This window comes from Lytechinus variegatus, chromosome 15 (genome assembly GCF_018143015.1).
Source record: "Lytechinus variegatus isolate NC3 chromosome 15, Lvar_3.0, whole genome shotgun sequence".
NCBI classification, from domain to species: domain Eukaryota; kingdom Metazoa; phylum Echinodermata; class Echinoidea; order Temnopleuroida; family Toxopneustidae; genus Lytechinus; species Lytechinus variegatus.
In genome coordinates this window covers 26,533,363-26,558,806 of record NC_054754.1, presented here as the reverse complement: position 1 = coordinate 26,558,806, position 25,444 = coordinate 26,533,363, and the positions used below count along the sequence as shown (strand labels likewise).

The 25,444-nt window shown below is 35.9% G+C and overlaps 2 protein-coding genes across 23 annotated transcripts in view; both read right to left on the bottom strand.

The window, feature by feature from the left end:
- The window catches only part of LOC121428859 (hemicentin-1-like), a 103,399-nt gene extending 98,204 nt beyond the window's left edge, over positions 1 to 5,195 (bottom strand). For both annotated transcript variants that reach the window (XM_041625728.1, XM_041625729.1), the window contains exon 1: positions 4,276 to 5,195. In XM_041625728.1, the coding sequence (XP_041481662.1) occupies positions 4,276 to 4,660 (385 nt within the window). In that variant the 5' untranslated portion in view covers positions 4,661 to 5,195. The remainder of the gene's footprint in view (positions 1 to 4,275) is intronic.
- Positions 5,196 to 13,698: 8,503 nt separating this feature from the next.
- Positions 13,699 to 25,444, bottom strand: part of LOC121428589 (voltage-dependent calcium channel type A subunit alpha-1-like) — a 203,248-nt gene continuing 191,502 nt past the window's right edge. For 20 of the 21 annotated variants that reach the window (XM_041625320.1, XM_041625326.1, XM_041625319.1 and 17 more), the window contains 2 exons: positions 25,352 to 25,430; positions 13,699 to 20,304 (listed from right to left, as the gene is read on the bottom strand). In XM_041625320.1, coding sequence (XP_041481254.1) covers positions 19,493 to 20,304; positions 25,352 to 25,430 — 891 coding nt within the window. In that variant the 3' untranslated portion in view covers positions 13,699 to 19,492. The remainder of the gene's footprint in view (positions 20,305 to 25,351; positions 25,431 to 25,444) is intronic. The other variant, XM_041625339.1, reaches the window with a different exon arrangement.

Below are 25,444 nucleotides of genomic sequence, written 5' to 3'. Positions count from 1 at the left end.
AAATAGGAATACATGCATGCAAGCTAGCCTAAATGTTGGTAAGTCGTTGAAGGAAATAAGTAGTTAGCAGCATGTATTGTAGGCTACAGCCTACAATTCAGCACAGTAATTGTATTGGAAGGATCCTACACGAATCTACAATACACTTATAAATTATTCATGAGCCACAGAGAGGAAAAGTAAATATGGTTAAAATGAACCTAGCAGAACAAGAAAAAAAGAACTACTCCGCTTTGAATTTGCTTTCCTCAAGATGCTTGACGACAAGGTATTCGCACTAACTTCATTACAAGCAATTAGTACATAACCATGTCTTGGAGTTCTTAAAGGTCAAGTCCACCCCAGGAAAACGTTGCCTTGAATAAGTACAGAAAAGTCAAACTAGCATAGTGCTGAAAATTTAATCTAAATTGGATGTAGAATAAGAAATTTGTGACATTTTAAAGTTTGGCTTATTTGTCACAAAACAGTGATAAGCACAACTAGTATAGTTAGTCGATGATGTCCATCACTCACAATTTATTTTGTTTTTTATTGTTTGAATCATAAAATGTTTCATTTTTCATAGATTTGACAGTAAGGACCAACTTGGCTGATCTATATCAAACAGTGTTAATTCCACATGTACAGAGAGGAATTGTTGTATAGTCAATGAGGAGAAAATTAAAATATTTCATATTCGTCATAGTCAGTCTCCTCATTTGCATACCAGCCAGGATGTACATATAACTGTTTTGTGAAATTATTAAAGCGAAACTTTAAAATGTCATAACTTTCTTATTTTACATCCAATATTTGATTAAATTTTCTGTGTTATGCTTGTTGAATTTTTCTCTTTTTATTCAAATCAACTTTTTGTTAGGGTGGACTTGTCCTTTAATAAGTTCACATTAAAACAATTCTTGTAATTAATATGAGCCAGCAATTGTTGCATTTTAGTGGAACATTGAACAGCATCGTGCATTAAAGTTTCTGTAATTGTCTTTCACACCGTACATGGGTGTACTTTGTTTTGGATATCTTATTTTTCCTGACTTTAGGAAAAAAAATTTTTGAATGTTCCCATAAGTTTAATAAGTTCATGATGTGCCAGCATTTTCTATGGGTGATAATACAAGTATGGCCTTCTGTACTATGTTTTGGATACCTGATTTTTTCTGAGCAAGGTAGAATTCTCAGTAAGAAAATTTCAGTTGGGTGTTTCATAAAGCTTTTCGTTAGTTTCAATGACTTTACCGCCCTTAGTACACACGACAGGGTGCCGTTTCATAAAGTTGTTTGTAAGTTAAGAGCGACTTTAAGAACGACTGGTGATCCTTTCTTACACGCTAAATCATCACCTATGGTGTATACCATTTACCAAAAGAAAGGATCACCAGTCGTTCTTAAAGTCGTTCTTATCTTGCGAACAGCTTTATGAAACACCCACATGGTGTCCCTTTCTTGGGCTAAATTAGATACCCAATGTACCTGACTTACTGCCTGTATGCACATAGTCCAGTCGTTTGTTAAATTGTACACTAAAGGAACAGCTTTATGAAACACCCACCAGGGCCGGCTGAAAGAAAGTTATAAAAACAGAAACTCTGTCATCCAATGGTAATCATCATTGTAACAATGCTTAACAGCCAATCAGAATCAAGGATTTTAGTAAAGTTACTATTGGATGTACTAATAGTAAGTTTTATGCAACAGGACCCTTGTCTTTTCATAATCAGGGTTATACTGTAAACGTACCTAAGTTCCAACAACTACCCCATCCACATAAAGCTGCACTTGTCGCCCCTCAAAAATCACACAATCGCCTGCACTTTCTCTTTCTCAGCGCATGGACAAAAAATCCTGCTCTCCCTCTCCAACATCACTTAAATCAGATTACTGGGTTTAAGTGATATAACAGTCCAGTTTGAGTAGATGTTTACTAATACTTGACTCTTTATCAATAAGACCCTAACAGCACCAGACATAACACAAAGGAAACAAAGTACCTTTTGTGATCTGACAAGAAGAAGCTTTACAGTTACATCCTGGCCCAAGGTACAGGGGGGGGAGGTTTGTATTGAAACCCCTTTCACACAAAAACCTGTTTATTTTCTGGGATCTACTTGTAAGTATTCATAAACTAGAGCCTTGCTCAATACCTTACTGGCAACGCTGATGTTTTGCTGAAGATTTATCAATTTGCCAAGCATGTAGGCTAAATCTTTCTCATATGGTGGGCCTATAATATACAAAATAGCATAAGAGTACATAGGAAACTTTCACATTAAGAAATAAAGAGTCAGTAACCACCCTGAATTTTATACAAAAAAATCTTTCAAAATGAATTACTTTCTAAATGTGTAAAAGTTTACCCCCCCCCCCCCCCTTTGTAATATATATAATAATAAAGCTGTTCTTGTATAGCGCATATCACATTATGTTATAGCTTCCCTACATGTATGCGCTTCCAAAGGACTCGGATAATATTACCCTGGCTTTAGCCCCGCAGCCTTTTACAGCACGGTGGCATTTCAAGGAATAAATTCCTGCCAGGTACCCATTCACCTCACCAGGGTTGAGTGCAGCAAAATGTGGATGAATTTCTTGCTGAAGGAAACTACGCCATGGCTGGGAGTTTTATTTGGAGATGGATGGGAGCATGGAGCTATAATGGTGTAACCAGTACAATCCAACATCTCTCATTGATAGACAGGATGACAGGGAAGGTCCATCAGGCATGGATCCAGGGGGGGGGGATGTGCGGGCACACTCTGTAAAATTGGAAAACCTATAAATCTAGAGCGAATCAATTGCGCATTCTGTACATTTTTTTTTTCTTTTTTTTTTGCTAGTCAATTTTTTCACGCATATCTGCACTCTGGATCTGGTCCCCCTATCCCCTCCTCTACTCCCTTTGCTATTGTAGTCAGGTCTGCCAAACTGGTCAATACTTTAGTAATAATAATCCACTTTCATATAGCACTTAATACATTGGAACGACGTGTCTAAGCGCTTAACACCCCGGTCAGCGGATTCAATCAGTCATTCCAGCACACAATGTGTGCACATCCTCCACTCTCTGGGGAGTATTCCAGTCAGTCGCCGGTGAGGCACACACAGTACTGGACAAGCTATAATGACTTTCACATCCTACCGGGTACCCATTTAGTACCTGGGTCGAGAGTGGCAAAGTGGTGGGATTCGAACACACCACCCTTTGTTTACTAGGCGAGAGTCAGAACCACTACACCATGACTCCCCCACACTTTCACAATGAACAAATAGTTAATGGTTCATGAGTCTGTAATATTCTTTGTCCTTGTTTGTCTTTGTATGTAGCCTACATTAATTCATTTCAAAGTTCTAAAGATAAATTAGTTTCAGTACTTTCCAGAGCGTTGCTCTCTTTATCATCAGCTGCATGTTTGTTACATTGCACTGAAGTGTTTTTATCAACATGGGAAGGCGGATGCGTATGAAGCCATACCTCTAATTATCCTGCACCTTGGGAAGCTCAATAGAAGTTCTAGAACTGTTTCCAACTCCAGTAAGAATGGGGCATGATGGAAAATTCATCTGTCAGATGGACAGACCATTCCATACTGTGGAAGTCACGGAAGTCAACAAATACTTTCATGACACAAAGAGGATTGTAATTGCTCTATTTCTCTCGAGTATTTTGTTATTAAAACGAAAATTGTTTTTCCTCCCCCACTTCTGGTCTTCTTTATAGGTAGATTGGCTCACAATTGGGTCAATGGTGGTCCCTACAGGGACCAAACTCCCCCTTTTGATAAAGTTTGACCCAATAAGACATTTTTTATCTTACACCAGTGAATTCGTGCATTTTGTTTCAGATTTTGGATTATACATTCGAGAGACTGAGTACTTCCGGTAACTAAAACTTTGTGAAAAACACTTTTTACCAATGTTAATAAACATCATTCGTCATATACATTGCAATATAGGGTCCAGACTAGAGGGTTTACTATCATCATAAACAGACTCTAGAAATCATTTTCTTCAAATAGCATTTAAGAAGGGAAAGAAATGGCTTAATATTCAGTCTCTACTAGATCCTTGATTATCAACTAATATTTGATTATTTTTTAAAGTTCAACCAACATTATTGTTTGAAAACTTAATTTTGAAAAATAAAATACTATAGTTTATAAATAAACCATAAAAATGGCTGAAATCAGATAAAAAATACATTAAGAAATACATCTTTATACCCATAAAAATTAATGATATAAAAAAATCTTGGTTGAAATTAAAGGAGACCATACAAACCTGGATCATGAAAAGGCACCAAGGCAAAGTTTTTAAGAGGTGTGTCTCTCCTCTTTAAATTTGAATCTAAAATACGTTCTGCTCCCTCAATGACCTGCTGGAGATCATCGAACATGGATCCAGTGACGTCAAAAACAAAAGCCATCGTTGTCCCACCATTTTGGGCAGTTCTATGGCTTCCACCTGCATGATTTTGACCAGCTTCGTTTTCCTCTGCTTCAAAAAATAATCCACTCGATGAAGAGAAGGAGGAATCGCTGTATTCTAAAACGTTGTCTATTGTCAAAGATGTTCTGTGGATTTGTGGAAAGACGTCTGGAGCTAGAAACAGGATGCAACCCAGCACGGCTAGCCACCCCGAGAGGGACGGGCAAAAGTCTGCCATTGTGTCAACAAACAAGTTTCAGCCAAAACTTTCTCAATACACCTTCATAAACATGAATGTGCTGAAGTCGGATTCGACACGTAAATTCCACACTAAACACACCTAATCTCCTTTGAATATTCTGCCATATTCCATCGAAAGTGTGTCAATCGCTTAAATTTCAATTAGATATCCATTGTTATCTCCCAAACAATTTAACCTCTCACTGCCTCCAATCAATGGCATTCAGCTCCAAATCCCAAATCTCATCAAGGCAATCCAAACTCACAACGCGACGGCACTCGAAGGACCAAACCTGACGGGAACTTGACAAGGGTAAATTATTTCCAACTGAAATAACACAGGTTTCCTGCTTTTTTTAATAATTCGGAGCAGGGCTGCGTCGACGTGATCCAGTTGCTGCCAACTGAACTGAAGGTATTAGAACTTGCTCACTGTCATTTTGTGGAGGTAGACTTCTGGAACAATGCAAGATAAAACAAAAATGTTCAGCCCTCGTATCATCTGCTCACCGCGCACGATTGGCGAATGACAACAAACTGGAGCCAGAAATCTCGACAGGCACAACTTTCAGTGAATGAATACGCACGCCCGGATATTGCGCGCGCTCTATTAGGAGCATGAGGAGGGTACAAACTTGCACCCCTGTTGGATTCAATCCCGGATTCAATGTACATTCATACCTCAATTCTGTGGCGAGTCCCAGTTGGAGGATGGGGGGGGGGGGGGGCTGGGGCCCGCCCCACAACTGGACAAATAAAATCTGAAATCTTGAGAATACAATTGAAATATAATTTCAAAACCTCAACCCTCCCAGTCCTGAATCCACACCCACTGCATGTATTGATACAGAACGAACGGGCATGACTGGAAAATGTTATTGCTTAAAAAAGGGGGGAGGGGTCGTTCTGAAGGAAGGTTTCAACATCACATGCCAAGAACAAGTCAATGAACAACGATGTTTGCTCCTTAACACCTGTTAGTTCAAATATCTCATATTATTATTGCTTAACCCAAACCAGTTATATGTTCATAAAATGAATCAACCTCTAAAAAAATCCGTCGAATTGAAGAGAGAGGTACATGAACTTAGCTAAGGCATCTTCTAAAAATTAGCATTAAAATTTTCCAGATTCAACATCTCCATTTAATGTTTGACTGTGTTTAGTAAGAGAATGTATTTTAAATATTTTTTCTTAGTGTAGTATTTGTCTCTCAAATTGATGCTTTTAACCAGAAATTCATCACTTGAACATTTCCATTTTTAGCACTAAAAATCAAAACCCGGAAACGCACAAATAGGGGAAGAGCAGTTGCGATTTGTTAGAAAGAAAATTCCTGCTATTCTGTCTTGTTGGAGATTCCACATGGTTTTCTCCTTTTTTCCAAAGACGTGACGTCATCAGGGACGTCATATTTCCTTTGCTTCCGAAGAAGACTGTTATCAGCGTGAGGCTTTGCAGCAGTCGAGCCGTCAGGTGGTCAATCTCTGAGGGCATTCAGATTGTTTTGTTATTGAGGAACGGAGTGAAGATGACTGGAAAACCAAGTTCATGGGAATCTCTAACATTTTAAAGGTCATTTTGAGCAGAAAGTGAAAGAACAGAGTCATATATTTCTATGTTTATGAACAATTGGGAAATATTTCTTACATCACTCACACGTATATCGATATTATAAAAAGACAACCCCGATGACGATTTCATAACAAAATATATTAAAAATAAAAAAAAGTCCCAGAATGGGGGGGGGGGGGGCCGGGGGGGTCTCATTGACGTAACAAGTGAAACATCTTGAAATAATAATTTCACCCTTATCTCTCCAATTTCCCTTCATTTAATTTATTTAGGAATATTTCTTGTTGGTGGTGGAACTTTTTTTGGAGGCAATGGCCCTCAAGCCCCCCCCCCCATCTAAACACCAGCGTTCAATAATAGGGTGGGTGGTTCAGATTAATTATTTGTCAAGATTCGAAAGTCTACCATATTTGGCCCCTCATAATTTTAGGCTCATCACATAAGTAGATAAGATAGGACTACTGCTTTCAACACTATGAACACAAAAATGTAATTATTGTATAAAAACTCTCTTATTTTTACCAAACTCATAGGAAACCCACAGTGACTCAATAGTATCTGAGGTCACTTTTTATCCTAGGTCGTTTAGCCGGGCGGAAATCATCAGTTCCGTCGCTGGTTTCAAGCTGGTTTTACCCTGAGATCATTACCAGTTAGAACAACCCAACCCTGTCCTATCACTCTGATTCTTTCCTCTAATTATTTTCTTTCTCATTATCCGTCCCGAAGGTACAAGCCCTCGGTTTGTCCAATACAGCACACTAGCGTACCTACGGGGGGGGGGGGCAATCTGCCCCCCTGACGAGCATGAAACACCTTTTTTGAATACCTTTATTGTCCCCCCCCCCTGACGAGCTTTTTTTGTCAATTTTTTTGGGCGGACGGTTTTGCCCCCCCCCCCCCCTGTGGAAAATCCTAGGTACGCCACTGATACAGTACTTTAGTGGTTTGAATTTGAAGGCTGCTGGGACTCCGGGATCTGAATGTAACTGATTATCAAACCATGATCAAACTACTTGCACATAGTGTACAGGAACAGAAAATATGCAATTTGCGTTTTAATATGTTTTTCCCTAGTTTGTACCAGCAGATTAAACGTCATCATCTGAAGATAGTAATTTTACACACTGTAACATCTAATTTATACACATGTATACATTTGAATATTTCGGAGTTGCGTAGAATTGGTCTAGTGTGCGCTGTAATAAAAAGGGGTGGCGGTGTTTTCATTTCTTTTTTTTTTTACAAGGTGGTGTTCGCAGAGTCGCTGTAAACGCTGATGTCAATTCTGCTTCTTTTGGGGGGTAATTTCTCCTCCGAAACATGTTTTGGAGTGAAGCAATGCAAAAGAACAAGACAAAAAATACACATCCGAATTGCCGTCCCTGCCGTAAAGGGGTGGGGTGGTCTTGGGGCCATGGATCCCCGAAAATCTCTATGCACCCCCCCCCAAAAAAAAGACTGAGACATCTGCTGTCGAAAAAAGACAAGTTTCACATTTTTGAAGGTCCGTTACACAGGGTCTATATTTATAACATCATAACATCATAGATCATGATTGACCTATATTTCATTTTCAAGTTCAAGTTCAATTTTATTTAAAATTACAATTAAAGTTACAGATAAATAAATGAAAACACCTTTTCTTAATATTCGCCTATCTTATGTATTGTAGAGATGGAGGACGGGGTGAAACAACTTCAGGAACAGAAAGAAAAAGATGGTGAAATCCCATATTTGAATTTAATTTCCTGATTATAGAACATGCACGTCAGTTGGTTTGTTTCCCTTTCGGTTTTATACTGTATATAGGTTAATTCAATTTATACAAAAATATTTTACGTAGTGTGAGCATGACCACAGTTATGCTATCTTGTCATGCCAATTAAGCCTTCGCATTATTCCCCGTTTATTACTTTATTTTCACGTATTGTGATTTTCATTGGGCGCCATGTCACGGGGGGGGGGGGCAATCGGAAACAAGTCACTGGCACTGAAAAATCCACTTCTTATTCTTACTAAATTCATATAGACCCTGATCTTATTAACATTCTTAAACTAGTTTTGTAGAAACCTGTTTATTGGATACCAGGAACGTGAAGTAGATCACTTTTGTTTAGGAGGAGCCGGGAGGCGGAGATTAAAAAACCGATATACATGTAGATACATGCCAAAAAAGATATGATCTCGAAAAGAGTTAGAAGTGCAAAGACATAATATTACTGACTTAATTACGGTTTATCCATGATGGAGTTCTGGACCCATTGACGATCCTGGCTAATGATTTTTTGGGAAAAAATCGATAATCGATGTGAACTTGCACAAATGAATATAAATTTAATCACATTTAAAAGTATCACGCGAACCAAAAATTGAGCGTATTGACTTTCAAACAAAAGTGTTTATGACAATCAATTTCCAGATGAAATACTTGACCAATGTATCAAAATACATCAAAATAATAACAACGATGATGTGCATCATAATTTATTATCCCCTGATGTAGCACAACTTCCCTGATCGGGAGCTTGAGCATTCAAGGAATTGTTTCCTTCTCGGTACCAATTTACTACACCTGGGTGGAGAGTGGCAAACGTATAGATCATAACGCCTTGTCAAATGACGGGAGTGCTGCAACAAGAAGTATCCTTGCTTATTAAAAGAAAACACATAATTATTTTTTTTAAAAATAATAATAAATAACTGTAATGGGTTAAATGCGAGACAGGCTACTTGATTTTGCATGACTACGTGCGGTGCAGTGGCTGCTCCAATCTACAATAAATTGAATGATTAAAGGTGTTGATTTGGATAAATAGAGAAAATCAGACTAGCATAATGCTGAAATTTCATCAAAATCGGATGTAAGATAAGAAAGTTACGACATTCTAAAGTTTCGCTTATTTTTTCACAAAACAGTGATATGCACAATTCAGTGACATGCACATGAGACAGTCGATGTCTTTCACTCACAATTTATTTTATTTTTTATTTGAATTATACAATTTTTTTCATTTTTTACGGATTTGGCGATGAGGACCAACTTGACTGAACTATATATTAAACAATGCTAATTCCACATGTTCAGGGAGGAATCAATCGCTGTTTCACTTGAAAATGAGGATAAAATTAAAATATTTCATATAATAAAATACAAAGTGAGTGGATGACATCATCAGTCTCCCCATTTGCATACCAAGCAGGATGTGCCTATAACTGTTTTGTGAAATTAAGGAAAACTTTAAAATGTCATATCTTTCTTAGTTTACATCCGAATTTCATGACATTTTATACTTGTTGGATTTTTCTCTTTTTATTCAAATCAACTTTTTGTTGGGGTGGACTTGTCCTTTTAGTTAAAACAATAAAGGACACATTGGAGACCAGACATTGGTTAAATTGTTTTCCAATATTTTGGGAACTGAAACAACTTCACAGAAATCGGAATAGACAATAAAAGTGCGCAAACAGATAGCACCAAAGCAATTAAGCCAGTTTTTCTTTTATATTTCCTGTGGATTCTTTCCTCCATTTCGATTAATGTAAATGATAGTTCCTCGTCTAGACAATCCCAGTCAAAGGAAGTGCGTTTGAATGGTTCGATGAATGACTATCAGCTGTGGTTTTACAGGTCGATCCCTAACTGGGGATGAAACCTGGGTAAAATATGCCCCCATTTCATTTGCTATTAAAGCATGATTAATGTCATTTTGATCCCACTTCACTTCATTTCTTGCGATTGAATGAAAATGCATTTTTAGTCTGTGAATTTAGTTTGATTTAATCCAATTTATTTGATTTCAATTAAAGTCAGATAATGCTATGTTATCATTCACCACAAATGATAATATTGGGTATTGAGCGGCAAACAAGGTAGTGGCGTAATAATGAGTCCCCCAAAAAATGAAATAATAAACAAAATAATAATATTTGTATCTGTTTAATATTTGTTTTACATGTACCTTACATTTTCTTGCCTTATTATTGCACATTGTATTTGTTATTACTGTATTCTATACTCTGTATTGATTTTTATTGGAATTGAATAAAACATTGAATTGAATTGAATTGAATTGAATAAATAAATTAATTAATTATTAAATAAACAAATAAATAAATAAATGAATACATAAATAAATAGATGAATGAATGAATAAATAAATATATAAATAAATAAATGAATAAATAAATAAATAAATAAATAAATGAATAAATAAATAAATAAATTAATTAATTAATAAATAAATAAATTAATTAATGGATAAATAAATAAATAAATGAATAAATAAATAAATAAATGGCGGATGGAGCAGTTCTCTGTAATAAAAATATAAAAAAACATCCTATAAAAAAATGATGCGATGTAGCTTGTATTAAAAAAAAATAAAAAATTGCGTTTGATACCAAAATCTTATTTTTTTATTGATTTGGACATGATATTTTGTTAATGGTATTATTTCACTCTTTCCCTCTCCTTTTCTTTCTATTCTTCTCTTGTTTTATTGGTCGTTTAACTTTTTTTTTGGGGGGGGGGGTGACAGCCGTGACACTAAGCACCACCCCTTCATCTGTAAGCCAGTGAAACATGGTTACGTGTCTTGCAAAAGACGTCAATGTCATAAGTGGAGATTGTCCCGTATAACTAACATGAGAAATCTGGCTGTATTTCGGGAATATATCCAAAGTTATTGCATCTCCGTGCTTCAACCGTATATTCATATTTTTCGCAAGGACTGAAAAAGTGCAGTATGCTCAAGATGATTAGAATAATAAACAATATGCCACTGTTTTTCGATTAAAACTAAGAACGGATCAACCGCGCCTTCCAATCAATCTATAATGCATGTCCACTTTAGAAACCCAAATATTTATGCAACACTTAGCTTTAATCACTTAACATCGTGTTCGAGTCACTCGTTAAGGATCTTATATCGGAGTTAATCAGTTAAAGTTTTGGAATAAATTTAACAAGATTTTGAATTTGCTCAAGCATTTATAAGAAAAGAGTGATGTTTTGGATACATTTATCAGAAACAACAGACCACATACGATCAACAGCAGGCCTACATCTTTCAGATGAATACTCAAACAAAAAATTGGATTTTAAATACGCGTGCAATATATGAATGAACATCACCCACAAAACTATAATACTTGACAAAGCTTTAATTTAGTTAATAATTGTAAAGTTGTATAACAATATTCGGTGAATATTGTTTATTCGGCAAAGGCCTTATTTGTCAAATTTAACTAACAACCTTGAAGAATTAAAGGCATTTACATGTAAATACAAACGAGTATCTATGTTTGAAAAACGTCCTTTATCCAACCGCCCCCTGATTAATATTTAATTGATTCTGTCTCGGAATTTGATCATGTTCTCTCTAATCGATGAAGATCATTAGCACGTTTTAATCATTAGGGCAGGTCGATTTCCGTCGAGCGCACCCGAGAAAGATGGAAAGTGGATATTAGCATTAGACGAAAATGAAGGTAGGTGGGTTTAATTGCTGTTACCTCATGAGGGCCTTTTCCCGAAAAAACAAAACAAAACAACAAAACAACACACACACGCCCACCCCCACACACAAATCCGCTAAACTCCTACTTTTACGCGGCACAAACCAGAACGCTTGAAATGGATTTTTCATCGCAGTGACTTTGGTGGAGAAAGAAAATAAGAGGAAAAAGAGGGGGAGCAGGAGATGGGAGGAGGAGAGAGGGTTAGGGAGAGAAAGAGGGTGTGTTTGTGTGTGTGTGTGTGTGTGTGTGTGGGGGGGGGGGGTTGGAAACAGGAAGTGGGAGTGAAAGAGAAGATGGCAAATTTCCAAGGACTGCTAGTTATTACGTGTAGGTCTGCGTATTCCGATAGTCATAAAATGAAGAGTCATTAATCATAAATTCGAATGTTATCCATCATTATCCATAAGCTCAGATTTTATTCAAAATGTCAGATGAGGGTCGATATTCATAATTCACCGTAAGGATCGCTATTCATAGTTAAAAACTAGGGTCGCTTATCAAAATGTCAAGAAGCGTCTCTAAGCGTATATAGGCCTAATAGTTACTATATCATTGTAAACATTTATATCATTGTAAACATTTCTCATGCGCCGGATTCCATCAGGAATTGATGTTCATGGAATACCGAATAAATAGAGCCATATACTAAGAAAAATTGGTTAACAGGGACACTTAATTGCAAGATTGTCTGATAAAAGACGAAATATTACGGATATCTTGCAAAAGTTACTTTTATGGCCCAGCTCACGATTATTCTTCAATAATCATGAGATCATTGTAGAGAAGAAGAAAAAAGTTTCCATTCGCTTATGGGAGAAGAGGGGCGCTATTTATAAATGGCGAAGAGGGCCTGTATTATAACGAGAGAAAACGTCGTAATCAAAGAAAAGGGCAGCTTGTCGTAATGTGTGAAGAGGTTACCAAGTCCTTTTCATTACCAATGACCATGATGATGACCATTTTATCCAATTTAGACTAGCGACCATATTCCTCGATTATAAATAGCAATAATATCAATATTGAACATTATGAATAATGAACGTTACCCCATTCTTGAATAGAGACCGTTATGTAATTTATGAACCATTTTTCGTGTAACGAATATTTTTATGAAATTATTCTGGAGTGTTGAGCTTTTTATGAAAAATGACCCTTATGAACAGTGGTTATTATGAATAATGGTCTTATTGATTTACAGACAGGACGTTCTAGATGGACTGAACATTCGAGGCGCTACTACTTCGGCAGCACTCATTAACTCCGTGCCCAAGTAAAGATGACATATGAAAATATTTATGAATCAATTGTCTTTGTATCAATATTTGAATATAATTTGAAAAAAAACGCAGTTTCATTTTTGTGACTTATTTAGATTGAATTTTCTTTAAATTTACATTACAATTTACACATTACTCATGTACTTTCCTCTATGTTCTGTCACCTTTCCCCTAACCACCATTGCTTCTCTTTCCCTTTCTTCATCATCCGAACCATTCTCTGTCTTTCTCTATCTGTCCATTCTTTCCCTGTAACTCCTCTCTTTTATTATCCCTCCCTCTTCTGTCTCTCTCTCACATCTTTCCCTTTCTTTATCTGTACATTTGTCATACTCCCTCTCTTCTCTGTCTTTCTCCATCTGTCCATTCTTTCCCTATGCAACTCATCTCTGTCATTATCCCTCCTTCTCTCTCTCTATCTCATCCTCCTCTATCTCTATCTTACACCTTCTCTCTCCTTTTTCTGCCCCCATTCTCTCCCACCATCTCCCCCCAAATTACTCCCCCCTCAGAGTGAATATTAAGCCAAAACAGACAATGCACCTATCATCTATAAATTTGTATCCCATTTTAACTAAAATGCATATTTGATAGGTAAGACAAATTTTTTGCTACATGTGGATGGATGAAATATCTGATTAAAAGTTCGAATTCTATGAGCTATTGTGCAACCTTTAATTGCTTATATTATAATGAAAGACATACCCCAAAACATGACATATTGGTGAAATATTTATATCAAACATGACGACACAATAAAAGAGAAGTCTAGTACAGGAGGTATATATTTCATAATTGTGCAAATTGGCATATTATTTATTTCACTCAACAAATCAAATAATTTGATCGCAAACTGAGTAAGAACAAAAATTCTGCAGACGTTCTCGATAATGAAAGCGGTAAAGAAAGAAAAAAAAAGAATAATTACAATCAGTGAATTCATACATCTGGGGGATCAAAGGCTACAAAAAATAATTATAAAAACCCTCAGCTAAATCTCAAACATTTCTACTAATAGTCAATGAAAGATAGATGACTGAAAATATATCAAAAAATACAAGTAACACTGAGATCTCTGACCAAGCACAAATTTGGCTGTCCCTTGGGCATTCTGTAAAATTGTAGGACCTCTTTTTTATCCTTTTGATTCATAATCACTACTAAATGCAAGTGTGAACGAACATCCAGATCATCTATAAAATGACCATCTCCATATTCAATTTAATGTCAACAAAGATTTATATTGCATGGAGGAAGGGGTAAAACTGTGATACGTCATTTTAATATCGCCTCGTCTTCTGAAGGTGGTGTGGTAACTGATCAATGAAAACCTCATGTTGGTTTTGATTTAACCAAATTAAACATACTGGCTACTATTTCAGCATAATGAATAAACCATTCTGGACAGCAATAGCTTCCTACATACCCCTCCTCAGATTAAGAATTTCCAAAAGTTTACATCTCATCTTTTTGGCCCATACTTATAGCTCGCTAGAGCTAGTGAGCCACTTGTCCATACAGGGAAGCACTTGTCCCCAAAACGAGTCAAAGCAACACCACATTCTGAGCAAAATTGTTTCACTCTATGGGCAAATTGACTCACTTTTATTTTCTGTGATACATAAATATTAGGATATTACTGAAGATCCATGCTTCGCTTAACTAGAAATTTTTGTAATTTCCCTCCCATCCTATCAAAGTGAAAATTTAAATTTTGATCAGGTTTTATCCCTGAATGTGATGCTCACATCCACCTCTCACTGGTGCCCAAACCCACTTATAAAAGACCATAGTATATGCATCATAGCAAAGAGGATATGTCCAATGCAGCTCCCTGATTGCATGTGATCTCACGCCCGGTCAATGTCGGAAACAGGGTCTTGGCATCGGGAGGGGGACCTCTCCCAACCAATAGCTTACCCAGGACATGGGACGAATGCTGCCCGCCCTGCGACTATGTAAAAAATATTCCTTGATAATGCATCTTCCGTTGCCACGACAACCACTGGATGTTTTCCACCTCCGCATCCTCCGGCCAAACAACTGGCCCGAGAGAGAGTGAGAGAGAGCATCCCAAGCGTCGGAATACCCGCTTGTTGAGTGTATTGAAAGAAAGTTTAACAGAGTGAAAGAAGAAGCGTTGACACGTGTCATGGTAGTATACACTTTGCAATAGGTTAAGTGATTTACAGGAGTGTTTTCTCATAGTTGACTAGATTAAGTAGTTGTACATGGGCCTAATGGGCATATAGGGTGTTGATTTCACTACCAAAAAAAACCAACCAAAAGTAAATAAAATGTAAAAATGCTATCTACTCAAGCAAAGTAAAAATTGTAACTACGCTGACTACCAAAAAAAGAGAAGAAAAACTTTCTTATCGACCTTCTAATTTGTTTACAATAAAAGCAGCAGAACATAATAATATTTTGCATAGTTAGACTTGATTTCTTTGTAAACCAACAAAAAAAAAATGTTGACAGTAGTTGAGACATGAATCTGCTATAGGTGTAGAAAATGTGCCAAAGCAAAACATAAGGGGGGGGGGGTACACTGAGAGTGGGGAGGTGATTTTGACTACCCCAAGGGTAGCATCTGTGTATACATTGTAGCATGATTTCACAATAATTCTATAGACTTGCATGGGAAACAGAAGGTGCTATAGGTACACAATAAGTTTATATAGGAATGATGGTACTTAGATTGTCAGTATTATACAGTAAGTTTGGAATGATGTCATCAAGACTGGTAGCCTATCTTGAAATAGCTCATAAGGTCTTGACTATGTCCATTCCAGACCAAAAAAATGTTACCATGCTTTCGTGCGTGTGATGTGTATTGACGGCACAGGAGAGGAATATCAATACTCCCAATACAATGAAACAGATAACTTGACATACACATACTCAATTCTATAATGCTTTCTCACTAATATCATTCAGATTATATAAAAAAGTATTTCATGTGAGTACAATAACATTAAAATCAATATTTCGGGTAACAATATGCCCATGCATTTAGTAGATATTACCATAATTATGGAAGAATACATTATATTACCTAATAGACATTATGTACATATTTTTACTTCACTTTGCTTTTCAAAGTCATATACCAAGACCATCAATTTTGTTATGTTTGTTCTAGAAAAAAAAAATCCAAGTTTTGATTTTGATTTGTCGACCCAAAGCACTCGGCTAAAGTTATAGAAACCTGAAGGTTATGAATATGACGATGATACATAATTTCATGGTAATAATTTAGATTATTACTCTATATGATTATTTTTACAGATGGTGACATTGTACAAAAGAAGCATACATACTGAGAGTAAATTGACCTGAATGACACGGGCCTATAACACAAAGCTTAGCAATGATCGTAGAAGTATATCTTTACGATTGATTGCATTGACCACAATGTACAATCATTTGTGAAAATCAGGTGTATGATCAATTGCTAACCTTTGTGCTACGGAACCCAGAACAACATTACATGATTGTCCATTGATTTAGGATAAGGTGCACAAGTAGTAGGGTTTACAGAGGCCCGGAACTGGTACACAAAAACACATTCCTGTGTCTTTCGAATATTCTTTTGAAATATTTCATAACTAATTCGAATACAATGTCACTGCGTTACGTTAGTTGAAAATTAAGAACATTAGGAAAAGGGGAGGAAAAACTGCAATTAAAGCAAGATTATAATCCCTAGCAAGGAACAGAATATCTACTCCATTTGATACTCAAAATTGGCTTGAAAAACGCCTGCCATGGAAAATAATGAAGCACCCATGACCGGTGGTGAAGGGGGGGAGAGGCGTACCCCCCATAGACCCCTCCTTCATCCTATCGGTCACATAAAATATATAAAGCTCTACAATTATGTAGGCACTTAAATCATTCAGATAAACTGAGAATTGAAAATATCCAAAAATCTACGAACCTATCGTCTCTCCTCTTTTTCTCGATCGCTATGAAGTTAAAGACTGAAAATTGCACACACCTATACATGGTTCAATATATACATGAGTAATAAACTACATGATCCTCTTGTTAATTACGTATAAGAGTAAACATTTCTTCACTCAATCACCGAATAGTCCACTTGCTGTGATTATGGGAGTTTATGAGTATTGTTCATAATGCGTCACATCTTTCATGACATGGCGTAATATTAGAGTAACCAGACATCAAACCGCTGAGCAAAGTGAGACAAACAAAAAAATATATTGTTGCAAAACCGACTTCACGTCATAACCAATATGAAACTGGTTAGAGTTTGTTACTAGACCGCTACTTTATGGTTACATTCTAAACTACATATACATGACAAGTATTTTCATAGGGTGGCGGCAGTCTCCAACTATGCAGGCCCAGTTGAAAACTACTCTAAGAGGCAGTTTAAGCTGGATGTAACTGCAATGACCCGGTTTAGACCAGTTCACACTACCCAAGCTATGGATGTATATTTCATATTCTAGTCTGTTTTCAGCCATTACTTTGCTAGCATGCAGTTTATGGGATGCTACTATCTGGTTATACTTGTAAATTCAAATAATTAATCCTACAATAATGATTGCACATTTTTGATAATTTAGTATGGAATGTGCCGAGCGCGTTACGATGCTATGTATAATACATCCTGAAAAAGCTCCATCATTTTTTTTGTCTCCAACTGTGCAACAATATCATAACATGGAATAAAAAGTACACAGAAGTTCAGATATTTTATAAAATTGCTATGGCAATAATTCATGTATATAAGTATATGTATATTATATATATATTTATATATAATATATTCACAACGATCATGTTATAACACGATACTGTAAGATAGGCATAATAAATATATCTGTACAATAGATTGATAAAACAACATCACATTCTTAAAGCACTACATCATATACATGAATATTGTTCTACAAAGAAAGTCAACTTTTTTTATCTTCTCACTGTACATGAAAAGCAAGGAAGAAATATAATTGTGTTAAAACAAGAATATCGCTCCTTGGTAGAACACCCTGCTTGTGGCTAGTAAAGGCTCATTCACATATGTTGACCAGCTTTCTCAGATCATAATGTGAACGGGGCTTCACATGGCAAAATAATAAAAAGACATACAAACAGCAAACTAATGGCACTTAAATGCTTACATTAATTATATCAGAGAAAAATAATAATCATTACAAAATATTGTTATTACTTTTTCATTATTTGAGCATGAAAATTAATTTACGGAAGGGGGGATATAAACTTATTCTAATTTCTCTAACATACAGTAGTAGAGAATAGATGTGTAATTAAGATGGGAAAGGTATACAGAAAGTGATACATTTCTTGGTTTGAGGAATGGATGGGAGAAAGAAATTTATCAGATATTGATTTGTTCAAAGTGCAATGTTATTGTTCAATAGTCCTATGAATACGTGAAACATTGACTAAAATATATTACCAAAATGCCCTTACAAGTTAAACCATTGCTGATATAAATACAGATATCATTTATTTGTGAATTATGCACAAAAGGAAATACCACTAGAGGCCCAATTTAATTGTCCCTTACTACAGAAACATTGAATACTGTAATATCATTCATCTATTTTTTTTATAGATATCTGAAGCTAATGCAGCTGTTTTAAATATTACCTGGCATATTCATATATAATATGGGTATACAGCCCTATACAATATAATGTGCAATTTTCATAGCATAAATAGTCCTATAAAGTACCTTGTGTAATTAATTACTGAGTAATTTTGGAGAAGGGTGACCTCAAAATAGCTATTTCAAATTTTGTATGTCTATGAGCCATTGTATTCAATTGCACTGAAGCCCTATTGCATGGGAGATTTAAGTATCAATGCATATGATTCTCAAAAGACCATTATGGCACACAAGTTCAGCAACATGAAACCCCATATGCCATATAGGGCTAATATAGTGTACATATGGCTTAGGGATATTAGGTATAAGGTATATAATAAAAAAATGGTAATGGTATTCAAGTCCACATAGGGTGGATGGTGGCACACCCATCACACACTTTCAAATGAAACATGTATATGACAAAATAATCACAATGGGATCATATTAAGCATAAGAGAAAGACCAAGATACTGGTTTCAGATTTAGAATAAGATAATCTGTCAGCTTGATTAAAAGCTAACATTATCTAACATACCTGTACTTTGCACATCAAGTAATCTGAATATCTATGCGATATCTTTTTAAAGAAATTGTAAAAAAAAAAAAACAACGGGCTAAGTTTTAAAAGCTATTCAGAACTTTCCTCATCTACAAAGCTAGATGGCACTGTCATACATTGCAATGTAATAAATCAAATATATAGAATTACACAAGTTAGCAATTCAAAAGAGAAGCACTGTTAACATACTTTGATTGAAATGTTCAAAAGTCAAAAAAGTGGAAGGAATTGAATTGACTATATACATCACGCCCACTCATCCTCCTCCGTATCGGAATACCCACCGGCGCCACCCTGTCCATTATCAGTTACATGCTTACGTCCAGGTCCTCTAGGTACACCCTGTGGTGTCCTACGGGGGCTATGTCCCTGTGTTCCATGACCCCGCCCCTTTTCCACACCCCCTGGTCTGAAGCCATTGGGCATACGGGGATCTACGTGTTGGTCAGGAGGGGGCGGGTCTTGAGTTCGCATCACGACATCATAATGCGGAGGCCTATCGTCCATTTGGAGTCTGACATCCCCTTTGCTTCCCCCGCCGCTGTTGCGTCCACCATGCTGTGGTGGCGGTAGCCTCATTGGACTATGATCTCTGCTACGAGGTACACTAGGACGTTGCCTCTGCCTGGGTGTAACACTACCACTACCACTCCCACCACCACCACCACCACCACTGCCGCCACCACTGCGGCTCTCTCCTGGAACTGTGGGTAATCTGCGACCGGTGTGTTTCCTTGAAGGTGGGCTAGACTGGGAACTCTCTGGATCCATACGCTCGCTACTCGATGCTCGCGACTGAGAAGGCCCAGCTTGAAGTAAATCTCTCGTCTCCCTCCAGCCCGGCGACGGGCGCCGGTGACTGCTCCCGGGCCGGTCCGGTCCAAATGGATCTTCGTAAGAAGGTTCGTCGTACACGTCCCTGTCGTGGAACTCCACGTAGTCAGGACCACGATGCCTGTCTTTCCTTCGGCTTGATGGTGAGTGTGGGGGTGGAAACCTCTGAGGGGAAACGTCCCGTCCGCTTATAGGTGCTCTTCTCCTAGGAGACGGGGACCGCCCTGATAGCAAAAAAACAAAACACTCACATCATTACATATCTTTCCATCTCTGTATCAAGGAATAAGAAGCAATACTTACCTATTTATATGGATGGAATAAAAATATCAGTTTTAAATTTTGGAATAAAATACACAGTATATTACCAAAAAACTTTTAAAACATATTTGTTTATCAACAATTCTTAAATCAAATAAACCAATTTAATTAATTAATTTGTTATCAACAAGTCATAAGTTGGGAAAATGGATTTTACTAAATAATTTGTTGTCTTGTGGAACTACCTGCAAATTTAAGGGAAGTGCCTAGACAAAATTCCATCAGGTTAAATAAATTCACAAGCTTGACTGTGTATACCTTCTTTTGACAGAGTACAAAAGAGAAATGTTTCTTTTAAAACTTTGAATTTTGAGTAAACTATGTAAGTCACCGTGATATCAATTCACATATAATGAAATGAGAGTCTACTTTTCTTCATTTATATAATTTAATGTTATGATGATTTACATCTCATTTAGGAAGAATTTCTTACAAGTAGAAAATAATTATCTGATTCATATTTTTTGTCTTATTTCACACTAACAGTAACAAAATACCATTTATTTGTTTTGCAGACTGAAACAATGTATCTTGCAGAATACTACATGTTGTGACTAAAAGTTATGAATAATTAGTTTTAATACCCTGACGTGTGTTCCATATCAATCAATTTTCATTCAAAGAAATTAGGAAACAAAAATGAAATATCAAAACAATCATTTCATATGGTGTATATAAACACAGCGTGGGGAAATAAATAAAAATCATGTATTTCATAAACAATAAATAAATGTTAAAGTTGGTACAGAGAACAGGGCAAGAAAGGATGAAGCCTGTAATTTTTGGATAATGGATAATAATTTTTGGAATACATAAAATATCTTCAGATAAAATTTACCATTGTCAGTGTAGTAACATCAGACATTTTATTAAGAAAGTAAAAATCAATGGTTAGTTGATAATACCCGAGTCTATTTTACAAGCATATTTCCTTAAAACCATGTTCTCATATCAGCACTTAACAACCAAAATTTACACAAATATGCATGATAATAAACATACACAAACTGTATAACATATTCACAAATAAAATCTAGTACATATATACACAAAAGCAAACAGACATTTAATCAAACAGTTGGGATTGCATCTTATGTTTAGTTACTGGAAAATAGACTTTTGAAACACAACACTACATTATTCTGAAAAATGAAGAATAAATGAGGAGCCTCAAAGAATTATTTGGACCAATTGGCTTCTTTCTCATAGTTCTTTATATCAATCTGATTGACCTATATCACTTTATCTATAAGGAACCATAGAGTATGACTTTGCTTTCCTATGACTTAAAAATCCAACCAAGAAATAAAATTTAATACAAAATTTTAATGATTAATGTACTATCAAATACCCAAGACTGATGAAAAATTAGAAGACATTTGGCTTATTGACAGCTTGCCAGCTTAAAAGCTTTCACATTAAAGACTGGATTGGGAAATACATTTAAACACAACAAAAATAATAACAACATAAAACATTCACAAGATCAGCTCTTGTGCATATGATACAAACAATGTGCAAGGGGCAAAATGCAATATAATTGGAGAAACCCTTTTAATTTGTGAAAATAATCCTAACTGACCAATTCAAGTTGATTATAAATAATAATGATAATAGCTTTGTTAGAGAATTCAAGGCATGGCTATCATTGCCCAAGTTTAGCTTGAAGAGCCACTTTATCAGCAGTCCTCAGTGTTACCTTAGTTTCTGAGACACCAAGTCAACGAATCCCCTCCTTATTTATTGAAACTACCACAATATCTTTAACTTAATTTTTCTCCTAAATATAAAAAATCAAAACAATAATACCTATTTTTCAAATATTCTTATTGTCCCTATTCTTTTGTATCCTTTAAACTGTGGTAGACCAATGTGTGTCTTTAGGAAGTAGGAACTTCACAGAAATGCCAAAATTGGTTGAATTCACCTCTCTTGAGACATTTTGGCAAGGAGCAGGTCTAACAGAATTAGTTCCACCTCCACGATGATTGTGACTAATCCAAATTTCCCTCTTTGCTTTCTTGGCATTCATTCTTATGCCTTAATCAATCTATCATAACTGAAATCTCTTCCTCTATAGTGATTTCAACTTCCTGCTAGCAGAATTAAGAGGGAGAATAATTACTAGGTAAATACCATCTTATTTGCTGTACATTATAGCTCTTGGTAATATTCATGTGATATTCAAAGTATTAAACACGGGAAAGAAGCATAACTTCAATTTTTGTTTGAAGGTTTTGCTTTGGTTTTCTGTAACACCCCCAAATTGGGTTACAGGTTTATTACTCAACAGATTTGATGTTCCAAAAATTTGTCATTCTGAATACAAAATAAGGTTTGATATTCCAAAGCTTGGTTGGTCAATCTGAAAACAAAGTTTAATTAATCCAAAAATAAAATAAAGTTTGTCAGTTCATGGGTTTTATAACTAACGATAACTTCCCCCCTCCCCGAAGTTCATCAGTTATTTAGGTACTGATGATTCTGACTTCCTTTCTAGACTTTCAAGCCATTGGAATCATGAACCTTGCTTTATTCTCTGACAAACACACCTCTGGAATAACCATCCATACAGTCTTATCGGATTAAAGATAAATTCCAGTATTGGTAACAATCTCAAAATGACTTTTTACAGAATCTAATATAATGACCACCCAAGTGTCTGTTTGTATGAATAAAAAATATGTGCCAAAGGATTCTGGAAGAAATTGTGTAATTGCTGAGAAATAAGCAAAATAAGCGCGGATTCGGTCACTTCCGTCGGGTCTTTATTCCAGCAATAATAATACACTGTCCCACGTGTGCCTATCTGTGTTGTTGATCTTCAGTGTGAACATTTTTCAGCCTAGATTTCAAGATTTCAAAAAGTTCAGTTTATGTAACTGTACCAGATCTAGATCCTCGATGATATACTGACAATTATGCCTGGTTTTACAGACTTTCTCATGGAATCAGTGTTTACTGCAACTACTGGCATTTCTCTTTAAAGAACCTGGAGAATAATGAACTTGAAAAATAATTCCACAAACCCTTTTTATTTCTGGACTAACAAACAAATATTGGTCAATCTGTAAGCTAAGTTACTGATCCTTTGGAATATCTAAACAATTTGAATAACAAATATGAGAAATGAGGAAATACACCAAAGAAAGTAGAGAGGGGAGGGTAAATATATATATATATATATATATATATATATACATATATATATATATATACATATATATAAAAGCAAATGAAGACTTTGTCTAAAAATGCCATGAAGAGACGCAGAACTCTTTGAATTATGCATATATCATTTCATAGATAATTTTGTTTTATTTCCTTAATACCTCTGAACCTATAGCAGCTAGTTGATTAATCTTCTTGATATAATTAAATTTAGTGGTGATTATCATCATGTGAACCCAAATCTATAGCTTTTTTATAATGGGCGACCACAACATAAGGCTTTGGGTCAGATTTCAGAAATTAATAGGTGACAGGATAAACTAAAACTGATGTGCAAAATTCCATTCATGTAAGTGTTATCGCACACAAATATTGCAATATATATATATAGTGCTCTTATACACAAATTTATCTACTTGTCAACAAGCACAATACACACAGGACACAAACAACAATTATAAATATTTCAATCCTTTCATTGTAGCATTTATACAAACACATTTAGTACATTTTGTGCAAAGTGATGGATAACATACTTTAAAATGACAATTTATATAGCAAAATCAATTATTGTGGTATGGAGAAACAAATGAAAAATATATATATATTTCAAATCATATGAAAGGTAAATAATTGATTTTTTTAAAGATAGGTGTATTTCACTTTTAAAAGTTAAGAAATCACACAAACAAAAATTACATGAGCAAATTATACAGGGATTGTGTACTGGAGTATGCTTAATGTTTTTTCATGTACATGTTATATAACTTTTTATTGTTGATGGAGATTTCTGATTGTTGAACACACTAGTAAATGAAAGTTTTAATTAAAATCTAAAATTATTGGATGAAAAAAAGGGTTTGGTGTGGTAAATATTATTTGTTTTACATGTATCAATATGAAATAGTAATCGCTTTAAACAAGAAAGCTAGATTTTGAACATACTCCATTCATTACGTCATGACCTTCATACAAAATTCAGCATTAAATCATTGCAATACTAGTGGCTTGTTGTAAACCATGCAATTGAATCAGAGCTTCGGCAAGCTCCAAGAATACCACTGTAAAGGTTGAAGTAGCATGTGTGGATGTGTTACTGCAGTTTCCAGGCATGGGTTAAGAATGGAGATATGCTCTTGAGAGGAATTACAGGTCATTCAAGAGTTAACTGACCCTATAGTCACAGCAAACTGACATAACACACACTCAAAACTAGAGACTTTGCACTGGCTAGGTACAACAACAGCAGTGAGAGCACGAGAGGAAGTAGACACACTGTGGGCTCACAAAGCACGAGTCCACAGCACTTAGACGCAATGTGCATAATGGGTGTAAGCTCACTCTCTACATGTCACACGTTACTGTGGTGGGTTGCCACATGAGGAAGTTGTACTGTGGATTACCACGTGAGAAACTACACTGTGGACACTGCACTTTTGCCTGCAGGTATCCACACCATAAGATTGATCTCCTTCATAGGAGAATTTTTGTCTAAAACAATTCCTTCTAGTAAAAACTTATGTAATAATGGACACATCTGACTTTGGTGTGTCATCATCAAGTAACAAAGTCAGAGTGAAAAGAAATCATTTACATGCCCTATGAAGGCCTATGAAGCACATAGCAAAAAAATATCATGCAGCATTTACTGTGGGGAAGGCAATATCACAGTTTAACTTTCCCATGTGGAGCATCCCCACACAATGTAACCACAGTGTGAACTTAGTGAGTGAATGCAGTCTTTCATCAGTGTGCATAAGCTTGCTTTTAATGTGTTACCTGGACTCAAGAGTGGTTGTGAGGATGACACGCTGTCCTCCGAATCTAGCCGTTCATGACGGCTACTACTACTAGCACCCTTTAAGGAAGCAC